The sequence below is a fragment of the Colossoma macropomum genome, unplaced genomic scaffold (assembly GCF_904425465.1).
Source record: "Colossoma macropomum unplaced genomic scaffold, Colossoma_macropomum, whole genome shotgun sequence".
NCBI lineage: Eukaryota > Metazoa > Chordata > Actinopteri > Characiformes > Serrasalmidae > Colossoma > Colossoma macropomum.
Window position 1 is genome coordinate 15095097 of NW_023494789.1, and position 24852 is coordinate 15119948.

Below are 24852 nucleotides of genomic sequence, written 5' to 3' on the forward strand. Positions count from 1 at the left end.
ATCATTTGAAGGCCCTCCGTCTCCAGATATGGACGGGAATTATGGGGGCGGACTGCTGGACATGGTTAAAGGAGGCGCCGGAAAGTTCTTCAGCAACTTCAAGGACAACCTGAAGGACACAATCAAAGACACGTCAACCAAGGTTATGCATCAAGTGGCCACGTAAGTCTTACAAGTGCGATTGAACGACACTTACGAATGTATATGTATGTGTGTGATACTACAAGTATGCTTGAGATCACTAATTGAATTATAATGATGTATACTCTATACACCCACTGTCTGCTTAATAAGAAACCCCCTACCTTACACTTGCTTTTGTACTTCCATCCAGTGACCACAAAATGAGTTATACCTACAATAGTGTGCAAAAGTCAGAGACTGTCATTCATTTGTTTAAAATGGAGATTGAGTACAAGTAATACATTTTTCAGGAGAACAGAAAATAAATGAAAAAACTGGAGTTCAAAAAATTAATAAAGGTTATAGAGAATATGGGACTTTTAACAACTATGCAAGACCTGGTAGACCACAAAAACTGACACCATCAGATAAACAGTAACATTAAGCTTTAATCTCTACTCTTGTTTGGAAAACTGCAGCTGCTGGTGTCATCAGAAAAATGAACTGGCCACCCAAGAGTGCAGTTACTGAATGGGTTTGGTATTACTAAGACTGTGAAAAGCAGAAAATGCAACCAACTTCTAAGATTGACTTTTGGGCATAAGGAAAAAAATCTTGTAGATTTCTTCTAGAAAATAATAGCAAGTCTCTCAAAAAAGAAAGGAAGCTGTTATAAAGGCAAAGAGTGGACACAGCCAATCCTTAAAACTGTGATATTAGATTTAGTTGTTGAGGCTTCTGTCGAATTTTGTCGTAATGTCCACTTTGACTGGAAATTACATAAATGAAAGGTGGCCTATGACTTTTTCACAATACTGTAATTCATATGTCCATTATAAAGGTGTACAGTTACAGACTATGAGCCCATCTGTTTGTGGTGGTGTATCAGCGGTGTTGCTGGGGTTTTTACATGTTAGTGTCACTGCTCTGAGAGTGGTACGCCACCTAAAAATAAACAGCCAAGAGTGTCTCTGACCACAGACCATACACCAACAGAACCACAGAACTGGAGTGGTACTTTCCTGTTTTTCTGTTTTCAAATGCCAATAATTTTACGTCTACAAGCACTTTTTACTCATTAACATTTAGTTACTAACTCCATTTTTTGGGCTTAATTTCGTTCTATTATGCATCTATACTGCTTCGTGATTAGTCACAATCTGACTTTTGAGCATAATGAACTAGATGTGGGTCAAGAGTGCATCAAAAAGAGAGGAGTAACGCCTAACTTCAGTTTCTATGCTGATAGAAGCTGGATTTACTTTTGTTATTTTTCCCTTGATGTCCACAAATGACATTGGTGTTTTTACAATTATAATTAATCTTTCTAAATTTTGAATCATACTTTAATTCATAATTCAGCTCATAAATCATTTTACATGACAATTGTTCAACCCCTCTTTTTTTCTTAAACAGGCTGTCTTTGTTACTGTGCCTTTAAGACTGATATAAGATAAATTAGCTCTGTTCTGATTGGCTGTTCTGTATTGCGCCTCATTCAGCATTCAGCACTCAGAGCAGAAACACTCCCTAGAACTTCAGTGTAAATGGGTGGAGCTAAAGTGCTGTAAGCTGAATATTTTGACTTTTTTTCTGGATAGTATGAAAGAGTTGGTTCTTATGACGTCACAGGAACAATGAATTTAAAAGAGATTGTTTTGCAGTATGGTTTCCATATATGAAGTGTATGGACTGGGAGTGAGTGGAATGCTTTGAAAGACAATATTTATATACTACACCAAATTCCTTCTAAATTTGTTTTTCAATTATATGTGCATTTTAAGTAGTTTTTTTCGACGTGAAGCTTTTGTACTTCTCAGATTGGAAAGGTACTTTTAGTTTAGTCATTATTTTACTGAAGTAGAAACACATTTAACCCATCAAGTGCGTGGTAGTTTGAAATAGATGGAAATGAGATGTTTTTTTTTCCATTCAAGAATCCTTGTTTAGGCAGAGAGGGGAAATGCGAATGGGACAGGAATGGGTCTGATAATTAAAGAAGTAAAGTCACAGGAGATTAATTGATTTAAATGAAAGTGATTGTGAAAAGAAAGAAAGAGTCAATAAAAGAAGGGAAGCGCTTTGCTTGTTTCTGTGGCCTCGGCATCTGGCTAGACAAAAAGCTCTGCACACACAAGTGTTCCCATGGTGCAGTCTTATCTTATCTTCTTCATACAATCATTACGAACTCTCTGAGAGCCAAATCACTGTTTGGAACACTGGAAATCCCTAACATGTAACTGCTGTAACTGCTGCTTAGCCTTAGCATAACAGAAAAGCCCTGCCTAAGTGGGGCCAATGTGTCATGAGTTTGTGATTTGGAATGCAGCCCAAGTTTCAGAAACAGGAAAGCATCTGGGAATGCAAGAGGTGGCTGCTTTCCAAATCTCATGAACTATTTATGTGTGTTTACTTCACAGTAAAAGACCATTCAGATTTCCCTTCATCACTCCATTATTTCCATCTCTCTTCTGTTCTTAGCAATAGATGGTTCATACTCTAGTTTAAAGTCTTGTAGTTCTGAGTCTTAAGTTGAACTATCATGACTAGTTCATTTTAAATTGACGTCAGCTCACTGTGACTGAGGCTAGCAGTTAGCATTTTCAGCAGTAGCTGTTTTTCTCCTTCAAAATAAAGCCTATTAAATGAAATCACTACCAGTGCTTTCAAATCCACTTTAAATAGCAGAAAACCACCACAGAAAGCATCTTCATTCGACCTCAGGAGGTCTGTCAGCATTGCAACACTGAAGTAGCATCACTTGAGCTATTTGCAAAAAACACAGAGCTAATTTATGAGGTGTGTGAAGCCTCACAAGCAACTGTGTCATGCCAAAAGGTGTCTCACTGGGAAAAGGTTTCTATAATAATTGATTCTCATGGTCCACTGCTACAGCAGCAGAGAGACTCTCTCTGTGTGGATCTCTGGAAGTTGGTTTGTATGCTGGGTTTTACACTCTATATAACTAGAACTGTTTTCCATATGACCGCAGTCTCTCCTACCCCACCCATTGTCTTCAGTAAGCCTCACCGACTGTGAAGCACTCAGTGCACGTTCAGTAGGCCTACTGACACAATGTACCATTCAACATATCAACATTAAGCAGCTTGAGAGAAAATATGGCTCCATAGCAACCTGCATCTGATCAAGAGTGGACATGCTTCCTGAAGTACAGTAGTTCAGTGTAGTTCTATGGCAGGGTTACGATTTGAACCAGTACATGTCACGGATCACCGGAAACATGTCAGTGTACAAGTTAAATGCTCGGTTGCTTGACTGATTTTATTCTGTTTTTATGCTTTTGATAGCTAATTGTGTTTAACTGCAGTTTAGGACTTGAAATACATTATCATACTTATAATTCACATAGTTGTGCAGTTTTTTTCAGTCCTTGACATGCATTGCCTTCTTAGCTGCTGTGACGTAATTTGGCTTGTTGGCCGGGTGACCCTGCATGGCCCCAGACACAGCTAGGTCTCGTTTTTTCACAAAAACAGCATGGGGTGCTTAGGAAAAGAGCTTAAGATGGGAGGTCTTGCTGCTAAACTGTTGTGCAGCCATGTGCTTTGTGCTTTTTAATATAACCTTCTGTCTGAATTTCTTTCTCTTTGAATTCTAATTCTTAAATGATATAGTTCTTATGGTGCATACAGTACTGTGAAAATTAATTCCTAGTTAAAACAGCCATTAAGTACAAGTTATTCATTTTTCAGAAGACATTATGAGGAGGTTGTAAGATATATAAGGTATGGAAATGTAAAGAAAAATGAGTGAAAAAACAGGAGTTTCCAAAATTGGAGTTAAAAAAATTAAAAGATACAGAGAAAATGAGACTCCTAGCAATCATGCAAAGCCTGGTAGACCACCAAAACTGTGACTGTCGGACAAACAGTACTTAAAGCTTTCATCTTTGAGAGAGAGGAGAAAATCAAGCTCCACTCTTGCTTCAGATCTGAAAAAATCCACAGGCGTTTCTGTAAATCCTTCCGCTGTGAGAAGACAACTCAGCGCTTCACTGGATCTAAAGGATGTGTAGCTTTCAATAGTTTCAGTCGTTTCTCAGAAAAGAATCAGATGCAGAAGCTACTGACGTTCTCGGAACAATCGACAGGTCATTCCAGACCTCAACATCACTGAATGTGTTTGGGATTACTTTGATTGTGAGAAGGAATAAATACAACCAACTTCTGGAGTGGTGGAAAATTATCCCTGTGGATTTCTCTGAAAAACTGAAAGAAAGTCTCCTAACAAGAATGGAAACTATAATGAAAGCAAAGGGTGGACACAAAAATATTTTTGAGATTTTTGTGTACTTGTCTGTTAATTACATGTTTTCTGCTGTTTTTCTGACATTGACAAATAAGTAACATTTACTTAGTGGCTATTTTGACTGGAAATTGGTCTCTGGACTTTGTACAGTACTCTATGTATGTGTGTGTTTGTGTATGTTTTTTGTCTGTCTGTGTGTGTGGATGAACTTGCATGCGCTGTTCACGTCTCACAGAAGCCTAGAATAGCAGACTGTTGACATTACCGTATTATCTCATTAAAAGGATTGGAGATTTACACAGCTTACTTGGGTGACTGACTTGTTGCATAATATAGAACAGCGTCACTTCAGTAAGGCTAATAGTGCATATGCAGTGTCTTACACACTTTATGTACAATTTACTGTACATTTGTACACATCATAAGACGTTCTGTTGACCAAGAACACCAGCATTTTAGGTAAAATAATATGGTTGAAACTCTGCTGTAGAAAGGCTGCTTTGCTGTAGTAAAATTGCTTAAGCAAGGCCAAACATGCATGTGTCATTTCTCACTGACATTGTACACTGCATGTAAACACTTGTATGCTTTAGACTGACCAAGAATAAAGTCATTTTGTGGTGAAGTAAACCAGGTCAAAACAGTTCACCTGGCACAGACACATGAAGTATTTTGAAATAGACGTGATTGCTCAAAGTTATTTTTGGTAACTAGGCTGTAACCTTGGATTACATCATTATTTCCCAAGACATGTTGGGTCATTTGTGATTGTAATCTTTCCCACTTGTGTAACTTGATGTACAGTGCTGTGCAAAAGTCACGTCTTTTCATGTATTTCATTCCCAGTCAAAATAGCCTTTAAGTACAAGTTGCTCATTTTTCAGTGTTAGAAAAAAGCAGAAAACATATATTTAACAGAACATTACACAGAAGACTCAACAACTAAATGTAATTAGTGTGTCCACCTGTTTCCCCCTGTGATTACAGCTTTCATTCTTTTCAGAAATCTTGCTTTCAGTTTTTCAGGAAATCTGCAGGGATATTTTTTCACATCTCCAAAGTTCAGTCTTAGAAGTTGGTTATGTTTTTCGCTTATCACAATCCGAGTAATCCAGAATACAGATTTAGACCCTTCAGGCCCTAAAACCTTACTCCACATCTCAGATTTCCAGTTCTGGTGTTCCAGTGCAAATTTTCTTCACACATTCTTTCAGACTCTTTCTCAGGAGAGAAACACTTGTGGGTTTTTCAGATCTGGAGCAGAAGTGGAGCTTGATTTTCTTCTCTCTCTCAAAGTTGCAAGCTTTAAGTACTGTTTTTTAGGTCTTGCACGATTGTTATGAGTCCCATTTTTTCAACTTCAGTTTTGGAAATGTCTGCTTTTTCACTTATATTTTTTTGTTGGGAGGACACAGCTGTAACTGGTTGGATTTAGATTGTAAGAATGAGAAGTTAAAGTCAAAGTGGCAGTAGGGTGCTCAAAAGTAAAGAGTGGACAATTTAAATACTGATAGATTTGATATTTAATCATTTAAATTTATATTTCAGTGTTGGAGGCTTTTGTTCGGAAGTCCTAAAAGACGTAGATTTGCATGTCTTTACGTGGCCTTTTTCCATGATAGAGAGTTAGTTTTCTGTTTTGTCAAGGTCTCGTTATATTTGTGTTGTTATCATGGCAAAACAAACCTTGTTTTCTCAAGATCTTGAGTTACTTATATCATTATCATGACATAACAAACATCATGTTATAGATAACATTCATTATGTCATGATAATGGCATAAATATCTCAAAAAGCAACACTTTCAGCATATGCATAATATTGCACTGTATAAAATCATAGCATAACATTTTAATGGTAAAGACAATGTGCCTTTCTGCTGTTTGTGTTTTAGCTATACAAAAGGTGAGCTGGACATTGCCTACATCACCTCACGTATCATAGGTGAGTAAACATCCCTTATTTATACATCTGCTGCAGACTTGTGGATCCACAAACACTGTCTGCACATCTCTCTTTTATCTCTAAATTTCTCTCTTCAGTTATGGAGTTCTGAAATGTTATTACTGCAAACACTGCCCTTGAGTGGGCCTGAGGGCAGGCTGATCACTCCGTTTCTGTGTGATTGTGTTTAAACTTTGTGCACATAGGGGACTCAGGGACTGTATGTTTTTGACTTTGCCCTATTCTATTCTAACCCAATTATACTATTACACTACTACCATATAGTCTTCATAGAGCTCAGGTGTCTTAGATTAAAAATATGTACTGCATAGAGACCCTGGACTAAAACTAGCCCTGGGCCAATAATTGATATTAGCGAATATCACAATAATTTAAATTATATATATAAATTATATAATTTATAGAATAATAACCATTCCTTTTGTACAATCTTCCTAATCTATGGTTACTTAACTCCTTACAATTCCAGGCTTATTAAATACTAAGACGTATTATTTAGTAACTACAGGGAGTTCAGTGCTAACTGGCTGTGCCATTCTTAAGTTATTAAAGTGTGTAATAAAACATTGGCCATTTAATGGGTAAAAATGTGTACAGTAGAAGAGATTGCACTTAATAATAGGCCATACAAGCATAACATTACCCTCTAGTTAACACACACATATATATACACTTTGGGTGTCAATTAGATTATGACATAGATGTTCAGTCTGGCAAAGAATGCTGGGAAACATGCAAATGAAACAAAAACTCCAGTGCGTGAGATCTACACATCTGTCGAAAGTAAAATGGACAAACTTGTCCAGAGAAAGAGTTGATTGAAGGTTACTAATATGAGTCACCTCAGTAAGATATGAGACTGTTTAGTTTTGTAGCCCACAAACTATTAAAACCAGTGCAAGATGTGATAAGATGATTGTAAAATTCTGCCCTATTCCCCACACAGTGATGTCATATCCTGCTGAGGCGGTGGAGCTGGGCTATAGGAATCATGTGGAGGACATCCGCTCTTTCCTGGACTCACGTCATGCCGACCACTACACTGTTTTCAACTTATCCCAGAGGAACTATCGTGGAGCCAAGTTCTCCAACAGGGTCAGAAGACTGCTATGGATTTATACTGTCCAGAATCTGGGAAGATAAGCATCTGTGTTTAAAAGACTGTTTAAAAACATTGATAAGAATATCTTGTTGAAATGTGGAAACATTGAAGGAAGATCTGTGGAAGTGATGTGTTTTTCAGCCAAATCTCCATCTGCCACATCAAATCACATTATCACTTACCATGGACAATAAATCCTATGTGCTTTTTTGTTTTTAGGAAAGGACAGATTTTTTTGCCTCAGTTATCACTTGTAATAGAAGCCAAACAGTTATTAGTTTTTAAGCATTTGAAAAACAACTGTTACACTCTAACAATATAGAAATTAGGATGAGATTTATCCAACTTTAAGACACTGAAACAACAAAGCCAACAAGTAGTTCTGGCTACTTTCACTTTCCCTAAGATTTTCTGTAAGCCTTGCACAATTTACTACACTGGTAACATATTACTGCAGATTCTTCTCTCTTGAAATTATTCCTGTAAAACGAATCAGACGGATTTATAGCTTAACTTAGAAATCTTTTTGAATTCACAGTGAATTGCAGTACATGGAAGTGTAGAAAAAAGTAATATCCGTGGTAATGGACCATAAACTACAGAAGCAACAGAGGTTAGGTTAAAAACAATAGAGTTTTCTTTTAAGGAACAATACAATCAAAGGAAAACTCAGCAATATTGTGAGATTTTAGAAAAGTGTGCCTATTTTGTCACCCTACCGCGCTGAGCGATGACTGACATGACAAAGACCACAAAGCAGATCATCATAGTGCAGTGAATCCTGGTTAGATGGCAGAGTGAACACCACTATACTCTCATACCCTCCTAGTATCATTTTATGTTATGGTGTTATTAGTGTGTAGCAGTATTATTATGATGGTTTGGCAACTGGGCCCTGTGTGTTGGTGGCTAAGGAAATCCTATAGACCCTTAAAGACTGTCTTGCAGTAAAAGCTGAATGGGCTCTTTTTCCTGTGCTGTGGTTAAATGACTCAACATATTAACTCTATAAACGCTCTCTAGTCTCTAACTCACATGGCTCATTTTATGTTATTACTGCAATAAAAGATGCTCAGTTCTCTTTTGCTTGATGCAAAACCTGGTTTAAGGTTATGTTAGAACTATAAAGCTACTGTGCTACCACAACTACTACTGTGACTTCTTCCAGTATATTTTCTACCATTATACACCCTTCAAATCTCATTTGCTTTCAACCTCTTCTTTTATCTGTTTCTTTTTTCTCTCTATCCCTCCTCCAGGTATCTGAATGCAACTGGCCATCCAAACAAGCCCCCAGCCTTCACAACCTGTTTGCTGTGTGCAAGAACATGCACAACTGGCTCAAGCAGAACCCTAAGAACGTGTGTGTGATCACTTGCTCGGTAAGAGAACACCCCCAAAAGTCCAAAACAGAGAGTTCTGAAAATAGAACATGTGACATAACCCAGAAAACAAAAGCAACCTGTGTGAACTGATAGCATCAATCACTGCCAGCTGCTTGAAGCTGGAACTGCACTAACAAAATTGCATTTAAAACAATGCAAAAGAATTAGCACAACTTTTTTTCATAACATAAAAAAAATAAATAAAATGTAAGATTTATTAAAAAGAGTTATTTCTTTCAAAACACCAACTGTTTGGGATTAATTAATATATAATTTTAATTTTTAATGTAATTTTTGTAAGAAGATGCATTGCATCGTCTTGGTTCCTCATGTTCTGATCTACTGGCCACCATCTGCAGGGCTGCATCTTGAGTAATTACAGACTTAAAGTTCAGATTTTTCAGATTGTGTCTGTGCTGTGTGTGTCTCTCAGGATGGCAGAGGTCCATCAGGTGTGCTGGTGTGTGCCATGTTCTGCTTCTGCCACCTCTTCGCCAACCCCGTGCCTGCCATGCAGCTACTCAGCGCCAAGAGACCAGGCTCCGGCCTGTGGCCTTCACACAGGAGGTACATACAGCTGTAAACTACATGACAGTTATAGGTATCCTCTTTCTTCTAGCCTATTAGGGGCCCTAACCAGGATTTTTTGAGCCTTCCAACTTGCTAGCTGTTGTAATGTAAAATTAGAGGGTAACTAATAACAATGATTACCACAAGCTGTCTAAATGATACACATTTATAACTAATTGTGTATTGCTGATGATTGCTTGTTTGTAGTTGTGATAAGTTGCCATTTAAATTACAGATAATCTTCTCAGCAGTCTGGATCCAGGGGTCTGTCTCATGATGCAGTATTCTTTGCTTCCTCAGCTCACTTTAAGCTTTAAGTTTGATCTAACCACAATCTTGTGGCCTTGGCAACAACATTGCTTTTTAGCATTATAAATAATTTACTTCCTGTATATTTAGGTAGTATAGTTTCCTTTTCCTTCTTTGGCGACTCTTTATGTTTCATAATGGGCCCCAAGCAGCTACTTATGTCGCTTATTAAGTAGAGCCGGCACCGCATACCTAGTATATCTGTGGCATTAAAGTCAGTGACTTTGGCTTTGTCTTCTTTTAGTCAATAAAATCTGCTCTCAGAGTATTTGCATCACTTGTCTGTTTATGTTGAACAGTAAAATGAAAAAGCATGGAACTGGAGCTTTTTGTGTACTACTGTGTTTTCTGTCACTATAGCAGCTAATGGGGATCCTGGGGATCCCAATAGCAGCTAATGGGGATCCTAAAAATAAACAAATATAAAACAAGCATGATGCTACATTTATTGTTGAATGTGTTGTGATAGTTTCTGAGCGAGCGCAACATTCAGAATACGATTATTGATTCGTGGTAAAAGGCAGCTATGTGGCAGAATTCATAAGTATAATGTTTATATGTTTTCTTCCTATAAAAGATAGTTTGTGACACACAAAACTAAAATCTACACATTTTCTTTGTCAGCTTTGGTAAATCATCTTCATTACATATTAAAATAAATGCATCAACAGCACTGAGAGATCATCTTTCAAAAGAGACAAGTACATTAATATGCAGTTAATGTAACTGCAAATGTAACATTAGCCATTTTTTTGCCTCAGCATTAAAGGGTTAAAGGACAGACGTTTAGGACAGGAAATTGATGGCCTGGACAAAGAGTTAATTTAGACAATTTTTTACTTACTCCAGATGTGGTTCATCAGCCAAGACTATTTAGTATGGAATTTTGCTTCTTTAAATTAATGCTGGGGCTGTGAGCCTGACATTGCTGTCAAACAATAAATAGTCATCCAAATCTTTTCTGTAAATACATGCCCAAAACCTTTCTCAACCCACTCAAACTGCATCCAGGTCTTCATTAAGGTTGGTCAGATTAGTCAATGTGCAAAATAAATATATATACACAAAAGCAAAGAGAACTTTACCATGTAGCTGAATGCAACAGGCAGCCAGTTTAGAAAGCAGGTATTGTGCTAAATTATTTTTCACTGAACCATTCCTATAAGTAAACAAGGGTCCTGTGTGTTTTTTCTATAACGCAGTTATTGGAATAACCATAGAACATTAGTAGAAGCTCATTAGGGCCACTGTGTAACATACAAATATACTGCTGTTGTCGAAACAAAACCTTGTATATCCATTTTTTTCTGTAATCTTTTTTAACAGAATTTAAAAATGCCTGATGGCCTTTACGTGTGCTACAATGTCACGATGAATCAACAAAAAGAAATGCCCTAAATTCACTTAAAAAAATTCTAGTTCCACTAGCCTCCATTTAAAGTTAAGATTTTTTTTCCTTCTTTTGTAAAGTTACCATTTTGGAGATATGAGGTTTTGTTCTGACAGCGACAGTGTATGTAAGATAGCAACTATGATGAAGTTCCTGTGATATAGACTGCCGGTAGTCTAATATTCTTGTATGTGTTGTGTGCGGTCAGGTACGTAGGTTATGTGTGCAGCATGGTGTCAGAGAAACCCACAGTGCCCCACTCCAAACCTCTGGTCATCAAAGCTGTCACCATGAGCCCCATCCCATGTTTCAACAAACAGCGCAGTGGCTGTCGACCATTTTGTGATGTCCTGATCGGCGAGACCAAAATCTTCTCCACAGCGCAGGAGTACGAGAGGATGAGGTAGGCCCAGTAGTCATGCAAAAACCTTGTATCTCCATTTTTGATGTTTCTTCTTTTTTTCAGAACTTGAAAACTCCATTTCCTCTTTGCAGTGTTTTTTTTCATGATGAATGGACTTAAAGAAATTGTCCAAAATTACTTATAAGAATTAGCAGACAGAAGGTGAGGAAAGCTCTGGGGCCATGGAGTCTCTCCATCCATCCTAAAGCACTGCTATGACCATTATGCACCAATTTTCATGAACATCTTCAGCAAATCACTGGATCTTTGCTCTGATCCCACATGCTTCAAAACATCTGCCATCATTCGAGTCCCCAAAAATAAACTTGACTGGAGCCCTGACCTCTGCAGTCATGAACATCTTTGAATGCCTGATTCTAGCCCACCTGAAGGCCATTACAAACCCTCTGCTGGATTCCCTGCAGGTCGCATACAGAGCTAACAGGTCTGTTGATGACACAGTCAACATGGCCCTGTACTTCATGTCACAGCATCTCGACAGTCCTGGAGCCTACGCTAGAGTTCTGTTTGTGGACTTCAGCTCAGCATTCAACACCACAGTGCCAGAGCTGCTGTAGACCAAACTGACCCAGCTGTCTGTGCCAGATCCCATCTGTCAGTGGATCATGGACTTCCTGACAAACAGGAGGCAGCAGATGCGGCTAGGAAAGCACACATCAGACCTCCGGACACTCAGTACTGGAGTACCACTCGGTTGTGTGCTCTCACCCCCTCTCTTCAGTCTCTTCACCAATGATTCTGTCTCTAAGGAACCAGCTGGAAGATCCTGAAGTTTGGAGAAGACTCCACTGTGGACTAACAAATAGGAATGAGTCTGTCTACAGAAAGGAAGTCGAGCAGCTGGTCTCCTGATGCAGCATTAACCACCTGCTGCTCAACATGCTTAAGAGATGGTGGTGGACTTTAGGCGCAACCCTCCTCCCTACCCCCCTCAGCATCAGTGGTTCTGTGGTTACCACTGTGGAGTCATTTATATCCCTGGGCACCACCATATCCAGGGACTTGGGAGAGGAACACACTCTCCATTGCCAAGAGAGAAGAGCAGAAAATGTTCTTCCTGAGACAGCTGAAGAAATTTAACCAGCAGAGAGGATCACTGGATGTAGTCTGCCAATGCTTCAGGACATCTACAACAGCAGGGTGATGAAGCAAAATAACAGCTGACTGCTCTCATCCTGGACATCACCTGTACAGATTTTAATTCCATAATATTCTGTATATTATAGGTCTTATTGTATTTGTCTACTCATACCTGCATATGCATAGATGCTCTCATCTGCATATGTACAGATATTCACACATTTCTTTAGCCTCTCTCAATGGCTTTTTATTATTCTTTAATTTTTTATTCAATATATTGTATTTTTATTTTCATTTTCCATTCATAAAATACTTGTTCGCAATCTGTTTGCTTATTTATTCATTATTTATATTTTGGGAAAAAGAGGTGACTGTGCACAGAGCTATACTGGAAGAGAGAGGTTTTTATGTTTTTAGATATTGAAATTGAAACACAGATATTCATTTGTCATGCATACAGTTTACAGTACGACACTGGTGTAGTTTGGGTTTGCATTACCGTGATGGTGAGTCAGATCAGGTATCCATGAGCTGGACAAACCAAGAACATCACAAAATAAGTGGCTATACCTGAGAGCTGAATTGTTTACCAGCCTTTTTTAAAATCATGACATCCGTGACAGCCCTCTTGTTTATCAGTGTTTAAGAACATTATTTCTTCATTTTGATGCCACATTCTGTCTTTTACAAAAAAGGCTAATCGCCTGTTTAGCTGCTGAAACTCTGCTTGTTTCACAGAACGGATGTTTGCCAGTCTGACCCAAGGTTAGTTAATGTAATGTGCTACTAAGATGCTGGACCAGCACATCATGCTAATGTAATATTGTTAAAATCAATACAGGAGTTTTCTATCACCCTTGTGTCTATTTTGTTTTGTTTTTTTTTCAAATCATATCAGCATATCTGTGGCTGCCTGCAGCAGACCTAAACATGGTGGAATCCAGTGGTATCCATAGAAACAGAAAAAAAGGAGCCAAACAAAATTGTTTATTTATCAGGTTTTAATGTTATGGCAAGAACAGTTATGCTGTGTTCAGATGTTGGTGGTTTCATTCTTTAATCAAATGCTGCAATGACATTAAAAAAGTGTCAGTATTACTTTCTGTGGTGAAAGTGTTACAGGGCTGTGATGTTCAGAGTATTTTACATGGGCTGTGAATCATCTTTACATGCTCCTCTCCCTCTGTCACCCCATAGAGAGTATAGAGTGCAGGAGGGGAAGGTGCTGTTTTCTCTGGGAGTGAGCGTCCAAGGAGATGTAGTGATCTCAGTCTATCACATGCGCTCCCATGCACTACAGGCCAAGGTAAGGATCTGGTTGTCATGGAAAGAGTTTCTTTCTATGCTAGTTTAACTTTAATGTACGTCTTAGTCTGATATAAAGGAGAATTCTGTTTTTTGTGGTCTGTATAACTTAATCATTAAGATGTAAACAAAGTCATTCAGTGTGATTTGAAGTAAATTGCTCTGTTCTAGTGAAACTTAACAAGTCAGAATGGTTCACAGAAGTGGTGATGGGAACCAGATATTTTTGAAGAGTCTCTTAAAACTGGCTCATAGAAACCTGCTACATTAAATGGTTATGAATATGCTGCCTGATGAGATATTGTTTCAGGATAGTCCTTTTTTTTCTTTTTTTCAGTTTTTGATTTTATTTTCTGTTAGTCAAACAGCACTTTATCACAATATTACAGATTACAGAAGTGAAGCAAGCCTAAAACAACACCCTCCCCCACATCCCACCAGGGTTTAGGATAGTTCTGAGAAGCTTTTGGCCTCTGTTTCCCACTGTTTTTCAAAATCCATATATGGCAGGGAGGTACATGCAGAAAGCTTTTTCAGATCTTGCACTATTTAACCATGATCAACATTACATATAAAAACTTATAAGACGCGTGTAGGTTTGTGTAGGTTCACTAGTGGTGTTGGATAGTAAATAAAATGGCTATGTTTGTGTTGTAGACATAGCAACCCCTGGTTCCTCTCACTACCACTGTGTAGAAATATGAATTGGTAAGTCTCTCTACAATTTCACATCAAACCACTCTGAATGACTCTGAATGAATCTTAACTATTAAACCATGTCAAACTTTTGAAAAATCAGAGGAGTTCTCCTTTAAGTTCATACTGTCATACTGTATTACAGAGAAATTGTTGCCCTGCCAGTGTTGGCCAAATTGAAGCCTAATCAGTATTGGCAACATAATGACCCTATACAGCACAGTAATACTATGGCTGTTAAAAAGTGTTTGATTAACTGCCTGTGCTGTTTGCAGGTGACAAACACGCAGATATTCCAGATTCAGTTCCATACAGGCTTTATCGCCCCTGGCACCACAGTCTTAAAGTTTATGAAGTAAGTACCTTGCAGGTCTTAAGTCATGTAAGTTATGTTAAGAAGAAGCTTAAAAGCTTAAACATATTTCACTCAGTATTTGTGTGTATGCATATGGCAAAATCTAGACTACCGCTCAAAAGTTTGGAATGACTTGTCATATTAATAATAGCTGACATTTTATTCAATAACTTATACAGTGTAGATTGAAATACTATGAGTTCAATATTTTTGGGAACGCCCCAAAAATTTAAGTTATTAAATGATAAATGGTGGATGCTAATTGGTTAATTAATTATCTGAAACTTCACTTCTTTAATTTCTTGATTTTTTTTACAGCTTCCTAAAAATTAGTTGAAACATATCAAGTTTTATAGTTTATATATAAAGTGTATCATTGCAGAAACATTTTTTATGTAACTGAAACAAAGCTAATTTTATATTAATCAAAAACAGTGATTCTGAAGTGCAATGAATTGTTTAATAAAACATAATGAAGTTTCCCTAATTATATAGATACAGATTATAAGTGCATTCTAACTTTAGATCTTACTAGTGTTGCTTTTTTATGGATTCAACTAAAGAAATTAACTATTGTTTATGTGCAGGTCAGACTTGGATGCGTGTGATTCTCCAGAGAAGTATCCTCAGCTGTTCCATGTGCTGCTGGACATTGAGGTGGAGAACACAGAGAAGCAGAAGGATCTGACCCCACCATGGGAACAGTTCCCCACCAAAGACCTGAGCCCGAATGTGCTCTTCTCCTGCCACCAGGAACACAAGGACGCACTTGCAATCGCAGGTAACACACACACACACACACACACACACACACACACACACACAAACAGATTCTCTGCATCCTCCAATCATGACTGACTGACAAACACACTGGCACTCATGATCACACAAGTCTTTCTGTAGGACACTATTGAATCTCTCTGTGTGCTGTTAAGCATTTCCTAAATTCCATTTTTATTCTTGCTTAAGATGAAATGGAGGGTTTGGACCTGGAAGGTAAGACTTAGTGTAGGTGCCTAGTGGAAAACAATTCATAGATGAGTAGGTAGTGGATAGTGAATACTTATTGTTACTGAAGAGGTTTAATTTGATCATTAGTAATGTAGTGTTTTAATGTAGTTGTGCTCATAAACAGTTTCATTTTAGGCTGTTTTCAAAAGAATTTGATTGATTCCACACTTGCATACTGAATGTGAAAATTGAACTGAGCTATATGGTTACAGCCATATGCAAAAGTTTGAAGTCTCTGTTAAATTTAATCTATTCCCCGGTACATTGTTTAGATCCTTCCCAGTCACATGGGGGCCCTGGGGGCCGCTTGGGGCCAAATGAAGAGAGCGAGCCTTCAGACGATGAGATGCTGTCCCTTTCCAGCCAGCAGAGCAATGCTAGCAGTGAGAAAGCCAAAGCGGCAAAGAAAGCAGAGGCTCAGGCTGCCCCTGCCCCGCCACCTGCTGAGGACGTGGACCTGCTGGGTCTGGATGGAGGTGACGTCCAGCCTCCTCCAGCTTCTCCACAGCCCCCGACCACTACCACCACCACTGACCTGCTGGGAGATCTGTTTGGAGCTCCGCCTCCACAGTCTGCGAGTGGCCCTGGCTCTGCCCAGTCCACACCCAGGAGATCTGCCCCCTCTACATCACCCTGCCCATCACCTCGACCTGGAGACAGTAAGTGTCCTGTCCATATCTCTTGGATTTAACTCTTACTTTAACAACTCTTAGGCTGGAAACATATGGAAACGCCTACCTGTCATTTGGACAAGAGAAACTTTCCATCGTTCCTTCGAGATCCGTTCAGTGGCCGCAGAGTCCACTTTCTTTTTCATTTGTTTTTTTTTTTTGCCAAATCAAAGGTAAAGCAGCATCCACTCCTCTACTGATGACACTTTTATTGTTGGAATAAAAACTCATTTTTACTTTGTCAGTACAGAGCCGTAGTCTGGGCAGAAGAAGCTCCTGTTTGGTTCAAAGTTAATCCACTAACAAGCGTACTATAGTTAGATATTAACAACTGCTACAACTTCTACTGCCGTACACTTGCAATACACTGGCCAGGCGTTTCCATATGTTTCATTCCAAATGTGTTTCGTATATTTAAGTAGATAAAGTGCCATTCTAGCTCTGCCATTGCAGTCTCTCTCAAATAGGGTGAGTCGAAGGCAACTGCGTTCTGCGGCTACGTCCCAAACTGCATATCCCACACTAAATACCACGTCAAATTTGTACACCACCAGTACTATTTTAACATATTACTTTAGTACAGTAAGATGTAGTACAGTAGAATGCAGATTGAGATATATTATTTCTCATTTACAGCTACTTTCAAAAAGCAATTAAATATTAATCTGTTCTGTGCATGTGTTAGCCTGCAGAAGACAGAGTAAACAAAGGGTTGTTTCCCCATGTATTTATTTGTGTTACACAAGGACAGAACGAATAGTAGGACAATTTATTGTAACAGCACCCTAGTGTTCATTATAGAAAATCAAAAGAAAAATGTTGAATCTAAACTAAATAAACAATGACAATAAAATGTTTTATAACACAAAAACATGCCAGAAAAGACAGATTGAGGGATGTGATAATGAAATATTGGATGCTTGCTGAGCACCCTCTCCCACACAGCCCCCTGTCTGGTTTTGCCATGGCTGAAATCTGGCAACCCTACCTACTAAAGAACTCCTTGCAACAACTCATAGAGTACAACTCACGTTTGTGTGACATTATGAATCTCAAAGTGACACATTTCATAATGCAGCAATATATGAAATTGATTTTGTGCAACTCAAAGCATTTGCATGTTTACATGTGGTGTAGTGTAGTAGGTAACACCTCTGCCCTCCACCCGGCATACAGGGGGTTCGATCCCCTGGCTGGGCAAGCACCATACGCTATACCAATTCTTTGGGCAAGACTCCTAACCCTACTACCTTTGCCTGCCTGTGTAAAATAAATGAACAAATTGTAAGTTGCTCTGGACAAGAGCATCTGCCAAATGCCATAAATGTAAATATTTCAGAACTTTAAGCTAAAGCTCACTAAAAGCTTCTTTATCATTAACTGAATGCCATTTGCGTCCTTTCTTTCAGCTTTTGACCCATTTGGGTCAGCGACGGCCGCTGCACCTGCCCCAAAGCCTCAAGACTTCATGGGGGCATTCCTGGGTCCAGGTAATGTGGGGCAGCCGGACCCCTTCCTGCATGCCGCACGGTCTCCGTCTCCCACTATGCAGAACATGGGCATGGGTAAGGCATGCGCCTACGCCTGCTGCTCTCAGAGCTGCCAGCGTGTGTCCGCAGTGTGTTTGTGTGGGCAACTTGTTTCTATGACAGCCACCAAACTGTTTTGTAATGAGGACTACAGACTGTAATACATCTCTAATTGTGCAGCCCTAACTGTGCCTCTCTGACAAGCTGTCGCTTGCACTGGTTTGCTATGTACAGAGTGGGAGTGTTAGTAGTTTTTGAAGGCTTCAGCTTGTCCTGGATGGCGGTGCCTTTGGTTTGAAAATGTACAGATGATGTGAATGATGTTGCAAGCAAGTGTTAATATGTGTTTTTCTTGAAGGCCTCGGCTCAAGATTGCATGAAAAGGTCTGGTTGTGAGTGACGAGGGAATTTGTTGTCTAACACTGCAGTGTGTTAACAAAATGGTCTCTTAGCTTTTGTTTCAAACGATGGTCTGTTAAGCTTGGCATTACACTTCGAAAAGCTTATCCAAGCTTAAACTCTTTACATAATGGCAAACTGCAAACCACAAAGTGCTCTTGAATTGACCTGCGACCACTTGAGACCACTTTGTTTTCTCAGTCTAAAATGATCTCATGAGCTATGCTGGGTGTCTGGCACCCTGCGTGGCTGAAAGAGCTAAAGGAGTGTAGTCAGTGCTAACCTGTGCTAATCCCCTGCCCAGGCCGCAGCTCACCCGGGCCTCCAACTACACCCACAGTAAACATTCAGCAGCAAAACACTATGGGTGGATGGGACTGGAACAGACCAGCTCCCCCAGGCAAGTGAAACTGAGCTCCGAAACTAAAGTGGGCCACCTGCTGGCTGCTTCTTGAACCATGAAAATATCAGCTGTAAAATGATATAATCAAAACAATTATGGGCATTTTTTTTTATTTATGTGATTCAAACGGGTCATTCAGTTGCACAAGAATAAAATGTGTTACATCAGTGCAGTTTTTGCCAAATGTAACCTGAAAAACAGCAGAAGTAACATTTTATTCATGTGCAACTGTTTGATACTTTTGAATTGTAGATTTAACATAAGAAAACTTCAGAAACCAAACATGTCTTGACTGATTGACTGCATTTATGGTAAGGAAAAGATTATGAATTTCATATTTCTGTAAACTTTCCCTGTAAAATGCAGGCGTATTATTTAGCTGTTAACCTTAAGTTGTATTATTTAGTAGCATTATTTGTTAACTAATATGAAGCTAATATGTCATTAATTAATTATATGTTATTTATTTAATTGTAAAAGTGAGGAATCTGTGCCCATACACAGGCTGTTGCATTTTCAGATATATTTTAATAAAATTAAAAAGTTGTTATTATTTGTAATCTGCATGGTTGACACATCCCAGCACATCCCAGTGCTTATAATTCAGTAACACAGACTACAATGCAAACTGACTGAGTAATTAATAAATTATAGTAATTTGTAATAGTATTTTGGACCACTAGCTTGTCCTGGCCATGTAAGGGGTTTAACCAAAATTTTTATGGCCCTGCCAAAGCTGCAGCTTTTCTGGTTCACAACAAGTTGTATATTTTCTGTTTATTTTACATTTAATGTGTGTTTTCCATGTCCTGTCCATCACTGTTGTCTGCTGCCGTTCTGTATTTAAATGTTAGCACCGTTTCCTGGAGAAACTGCATTTCATTCTTTTTTCAACATATGTGATGATAAGAAATGACAATAATGCTGACTTTGACAACCTGTGAGCTGTTTTGATGATGCTGAGAGAATGGGCATTCAGTACTGATGTGTTCCTTCATACTAGCAGGTGGAGGTTTCAGTATGGGCAGTAAGTCAGCTGGTACAAGTCCCACTGGCTCTGTTCACAGTACTCCTACCCACCAGCCCAAACCAAACACTCTGGACCCATTTGCTGACTTGGGCAACTTAGGAGCCAGTCTTGGAGGTAAGAGGAAATTTTCCTTTTCTAAAATTTTCTAATTAATATCTGATAGTAGTGCACCTGTATCTCTATTTTTCGATTTTCATTCTGCATCAGTTGAACACGGCAGTGCTTTACATTGTGTGGAAATTTCTTGATGAATGAACCAATAGAAAAGCTCCAAAATCACTTGGAATAAAATCTCTTTACATTAACTTACATTAAATGTTAAGATGTTTTGCCTTCTCCTGTAAAGTTACCATTTTGGAGAATTTATTTTGCAACATTCACCTTCATGTTCATCAGTGTGTCATTCTTGAAGAGCAGGTTTTGCCTAAATAATGATTTGACAGTTTACTTCTGCAGGCTATAGTTAAAGGTAGCACTTTGTTAGTTATTCCTTCAGTTTTCCTTATTTTCTCAATGGAAATGCCACAGTCTTAACAAGTTTCTATGCACTGTGTTAATAAGGCTTTCTGTTTAATGGTTAATGCAAACTGACAAAGATAACATGTCCATTTGTTAAAAAACTTTTTTGAAGTAGCGAAAATGAAGATATACATATCTCCCCATTCAACCTTTCATATAGGTGGCTCAGGATTTTCCAGTAAGCCCACCACTCCCACAGGCACAGGAGGAGGCTTTCCCCCAATGGGCTCCCCCCAGAGGCCTGCTCCCTCTCCCCAGCATACCACCACTACTGGCAGCTGGCAGCCCAGCACAGGCTTCCCATCTTGGCAGCCTGGCGGAGGGGGCGGGTGGCAGCCCCAGGCCCAGCCCAAACCTCCAGGACCTTCCATGCCCCACAGCTCTCCACAGAACAGACCCAATTACAACGTTAGCTTCTCCAGCATGAGTGGAGCTTCACCAGGAGGAGCAGGGGGCAAAGCACAACCTAACATGGGTCAGTAGCACAAGACAAATTGTTCTGACAGACACTCTGATATTCTGAGTACAGTCTGTTCACATTGACTACACTGGCTAAAAAGAGGCCATACTTTATATTACACACATACTAACCTTAAGTAATACATGTTTCAAACTTCAGTACCACATTTGAAAGCATTTCACACATATATTTTAGAATATTAATAGAAAATACAATGCCAGCACATGACATGTTCCATGTAGAGAGCTATTTTAACTGAATCATTTCCTTCAATTGAAAATCAATCAGTAAATCACGTAGCATAACCTGTTATAGTCTTTTGTTTCTTCCAGGAGCCAAGCCGAAGGCCACAGACGCTAACTTTGATGACCTGCTCTCTGGACAAGGCTTCACAGGCAGTAAGGAAAAGAAAGGCCCAAAGACAATAGCAGAGATGAGAAAAGAAGAGATGGCAAAAGAGATGGACCCAGAGAAACTCAAGGTAAAAAAAATGACCAAAAACACAACAAAAAGCATCATTAAGTCAGGTAGCACTGAGCTTGTGCTTTACATCAATATTACAGACAGTCCTGGAGAATAAATCATTTTAATCCATGATGCTTGTTAAAGGTTTCATTTTAATCCAGGATTGGATATAATAGATACCCAGATTAGATATAATTGCTACCCACAGTCATTACCATGACAGCCCAGGTGTTGAGTAAGTGAGTAGAGCTTGAATACGCTTATAGTTAAGCTCCAAAGTTGTGTGTGTGGTAGATCCTGGACTGGATTGAGGGGAAAGAGCGGAATATCCGTGCGCTGCTCTCCACCATGCACACGGTGCTATGGGAGGGAGAAACCCGCTGGAAGCCGGTGGGCATGGCTGACCTGGTCACACCTGAACAGGTGAAAAAGGTCTACAGGAAGGCTGTGCTGGTTGTCCATCCAGACAAGGTGAGAGGGTCTCTGTGCATGCTTTAAGGACACTATGATGGTTCCTAAGCATCCAAAAATCTTTTATTTCAGAAATAAAACAGTCATATTGGTATTATTGTGTTCCGTTCATAGCCCCAACGCCAGTATCTCTTAGTACAGCCCAAAATTCATGGCATTATTGCATTTAATGCATCCCTGTTTCATTACTGATATTTATTATTAGCTTTTTAGACATTGCTGGTTACTGATAGTAACCAGGAAGTTTATTTATATTCTGTGATGAAAAATTGTGCCATTAAATGTCTAAATATTCTGGCGTCTGTTGCTGGTTACAAGTGAACAAGGTGGAGTTTTTTAAAATGCGACGTGTCGATATTGAGTTATACTCAGCCATCACAATCTGAGCTCAGAACTTACTGTGTTACAATTTTGCTTTAGGTTTGTTGTTAATAGTTTTTCTAGAATGTATTAATCGTTATAAATTGCCTAACCTGGTCAAAGAAAAGTGACATGCAACAAACAAACAGACAAACAAACAAATATATAAATAGCTATTTCACGTAGATATGTTAACCAAACACGGGGGTGGGGGAGGGGTGTAATATTCAAAGTAGTATAATATTCTGTTAAAATATTAACAAAATCTAAAACTGAATGCTTATCATCACTGTTGAAACAGAACCTTGTATCTCCAAAAATAACTTTACAGGAGGAGAAAAAAACCTTCTTAACTTTCAGGTTCATGGAACAAGATTTTAGTCATTTATACCACTTCTGTTGGTCCATTCATCATAAAATGTTGACACACAAATAAATTAAAAACAAAAATTGAGAGAAATACAAGGTTTTGTTTCCAACAGTGATGATATGAATTCAGTTTGACAGAGACGATATGCACTTTACAGTTCAGTCTACTAAAAAGTCAGTTTTAAACATTTGCTGTATAAACGTATAAAAATGTATATGCAAAAATGTATGTGCATATTTTTCTTTTCTTCCCTCTCAAGGCCACTGGAGAGCCCTATGAACAATATGCCAAGATGATTTTTATGGAACTAAACGATGCCTGGTCGGAATTTGAAAGCCAAGGACAGAAAGCTCTGTACTAAGACTCATTACAAAGAGTAACATTAGAAAGCCCCTTCCTACAGCTGTCAATGACACAACCAGTCAGCATGTGATACCCAACTCCATCCTCCGAACACAAATTCCTGCTCTCCTCCCCATCCCGGATCCTGCTCCATTTACTATAGACACTGCAGTCTTCATCTGTACAGTGTACCTGAGTGTCAGACTAATGACTCTGTAACTGGTGAATATGTGATAAAACAGCTGTTTTCAGTAAGCCACTATCAAAAAAGGCACCAAGCCTTTTTTGGGGCATGCTTACGGATAGGTATAGCTGACATATCTATTTTTAAAATGATCAAAAACAGTATTTCCTCTCCCTTTTTGTAGCTAGTTCAGTTGCGTTGTGATGCAGGCATCCAGCTAAGGATGCGCAGTTTTCCTTTGTTTTTGGTACCTGAACAACTGCAAAATAGAAGCGGCTTTCGTGTTGCAGATAGTGGTGTTAGTTGAAGCTGTGAATCAATATGCAGGTCTGAGATGAAACTGAAGTGTAGCCTTACTGATACTCAGCAGGAGCCTTTCCAGGACTGGAGAGCAAAGGACAAAGGTTAATTTAGCGTCATTGTCACCTACAAAAGACAACAGAAAAAGCCCAGTGAAGCCGAAAAGCACTTCAGTGCAGTGCTGTAGGGTATGATGAGTGCTTTGGACTTTGTATAATATTTAGCACTGGGGACAAAAAGCACAGTAAGAATGAAAGTCTAGCGTTCATGCATTTAGAAAATACTGCTTATCACGTTACATGCTCTTTGGTGTTCAGAAAGCTGCCTGTCGCCCTATTTTTGGCAAAGCATTTAACTGAATCTGTGAAATAGACACTAGCAGTCAAGTTTTCTCCCGGTTTCTACTGACTACTGTACTGATGTACTGTATGTATGTATGGAATGTACTATTTAATAATATTCTGTTTACAAAATTAGAATCTTAAGAGAAACGGTTTCTCCATATCATAGGAACTACTGAACAATAAAAAAGGATAAGCTACTGTTAGCTAATATATACACGACTGAGTGACTCTGACAAACTCAGCTGAGTTATAAAAGCTTCCATATTCTGCTGTACACTAAATTAACTGTGGCATTTTTGTTACAATATTGCCCTTTTTTAAAAAATACAGTGTGTATTTAGCAAAATCAAACTGATCTCGATGGGTTAGTGATTGCTACTTGAAGAAAAAAAAATTTTGGCAATATTGAAATTGAACCACAAGCCTGACTACCAACTTACCAATCCTATTTGATCGTTTTTCCCCATTTTTGTGATTTGCATCCTGATTCTCCATTAATAGTCCATATTTGGAGTTCTAGCTGATATCCATGCAAGGACAGTATAAAATTATCACAATGTGGCAGCCTTGTAAATATAAATTTGTTCCAGTTGGTTGGCCTGAATAAAGAAGGTATAAAACACTGGTCTACATAGACATGAGTTTAAATAGAGGGACATATAATTCAGTAGAATATGTACAACTGAATTCATTTAGATAGACTGACTATTATCTCAAAATGTTTGTCTACAATATTTATACAATATTTCTTAAACTGGGTAATATCTAATATAAAATAGGTTCTGTGATATTTTACAATATAGTATTTAAGTAAATATGTCTCTTAAATTGTGATATTGATGTAGCAGGATACTGTCACACCCCTAATATTCACTGACGAGGAAGTGATAAATACATTCTGGTGAAAAGGTAATAATCTTTGCTGTGCACAACTGGACAGCACTGGACTGCATTGCATTGAACTGTGTTTTTTTTATTTTTTTCTTGTGTGTGTGCATGTCTCTGTATACAGGACTGTGCA

General features: G+C 38.7%; 1 protein-coding gene across 11 annotated transcripts in view; it reads left to right on the forward strand.

The window, feature by feature from the left end:
* dnajc6 (DnaJ (Hsp40) homolog, subfamily C, member 6) overlaps nucleotides 1-23621 on the forward strand; it is a 43258-nt gene extending 19637 nt beyond the window's left edge. For 4 of the 11 annotated variants that reach the window (XM_036570246.1, XM_036570240.1, XM_036570247.1 and 1 more), the window contains 17 exons: nucleotides 12-162; nucleotides 6287-6336; nucleotides 7304-7452; nucleotides 8719-8841; nucleotides 9278-9411; nucleotides 11322-11516; nucleotides 13815-13923; nucleotides 14894-14973; nucleotides 15561-15754; nucleotides 16257-16643; nucleotides 18065-18220; nucleotides 18888-18983; nucleotides 19990-20130; nucleotides 20696-21010; nucleotides 21328-21476; nucleotides 21755-21931; nucleotides 22921-23621. In XM_036570246.1, the coding sequence (XP_036426139.1) occupies nucleotides 12-162; nucleotides 6287-6336; nucleotides 7304-7452; nucleotides 8719-8841; nucleotides 9278-9411; nucleotides 11322-11516; nucleotides 13815-13923; nucleotides 14894-14973; nucleotides 15561-15754; nucleotides 16257-16643; nucleotides 18065-18220; nucleotides 18888-18983; nucleotides 19990-20130; nucleotides 20696-21010; nucleotides 21328-21476; nucleotides 21755-21931; nucleotides 22921-23022 (2708 nt within the window). In that variant the 3' untranslated portion in view covers nucleotides 23023-23621. The remainder of the gene's footprint in view (nucleotides 1-11; nucleotides 163-6286; nucleotides 6337-7303; nucleotides 7453-8718; nucleotides 8842-9277; nucleotides 9412-11321; nucleotides 11517-13814; nucleotides 13924-14893; nucleotides 14974-15560; nucleotides 15755-16256; nucleotides 16644-18064; nucleotides 18221-18887; nucleotides 18984-19989; nucleotides 20131-20695; nucleotides 21011-21327; nucleotides 21477-21754; nucleotides 21932-22920) is intronic. The other 7 variants (XM_036570242.1, XM_036570250.1, XM_036570251.1 and 4 more) reach the window with 5 other exon arrangements.
* Nucleotides 23622-24852: the final 1231 nt, after the last annotated feature.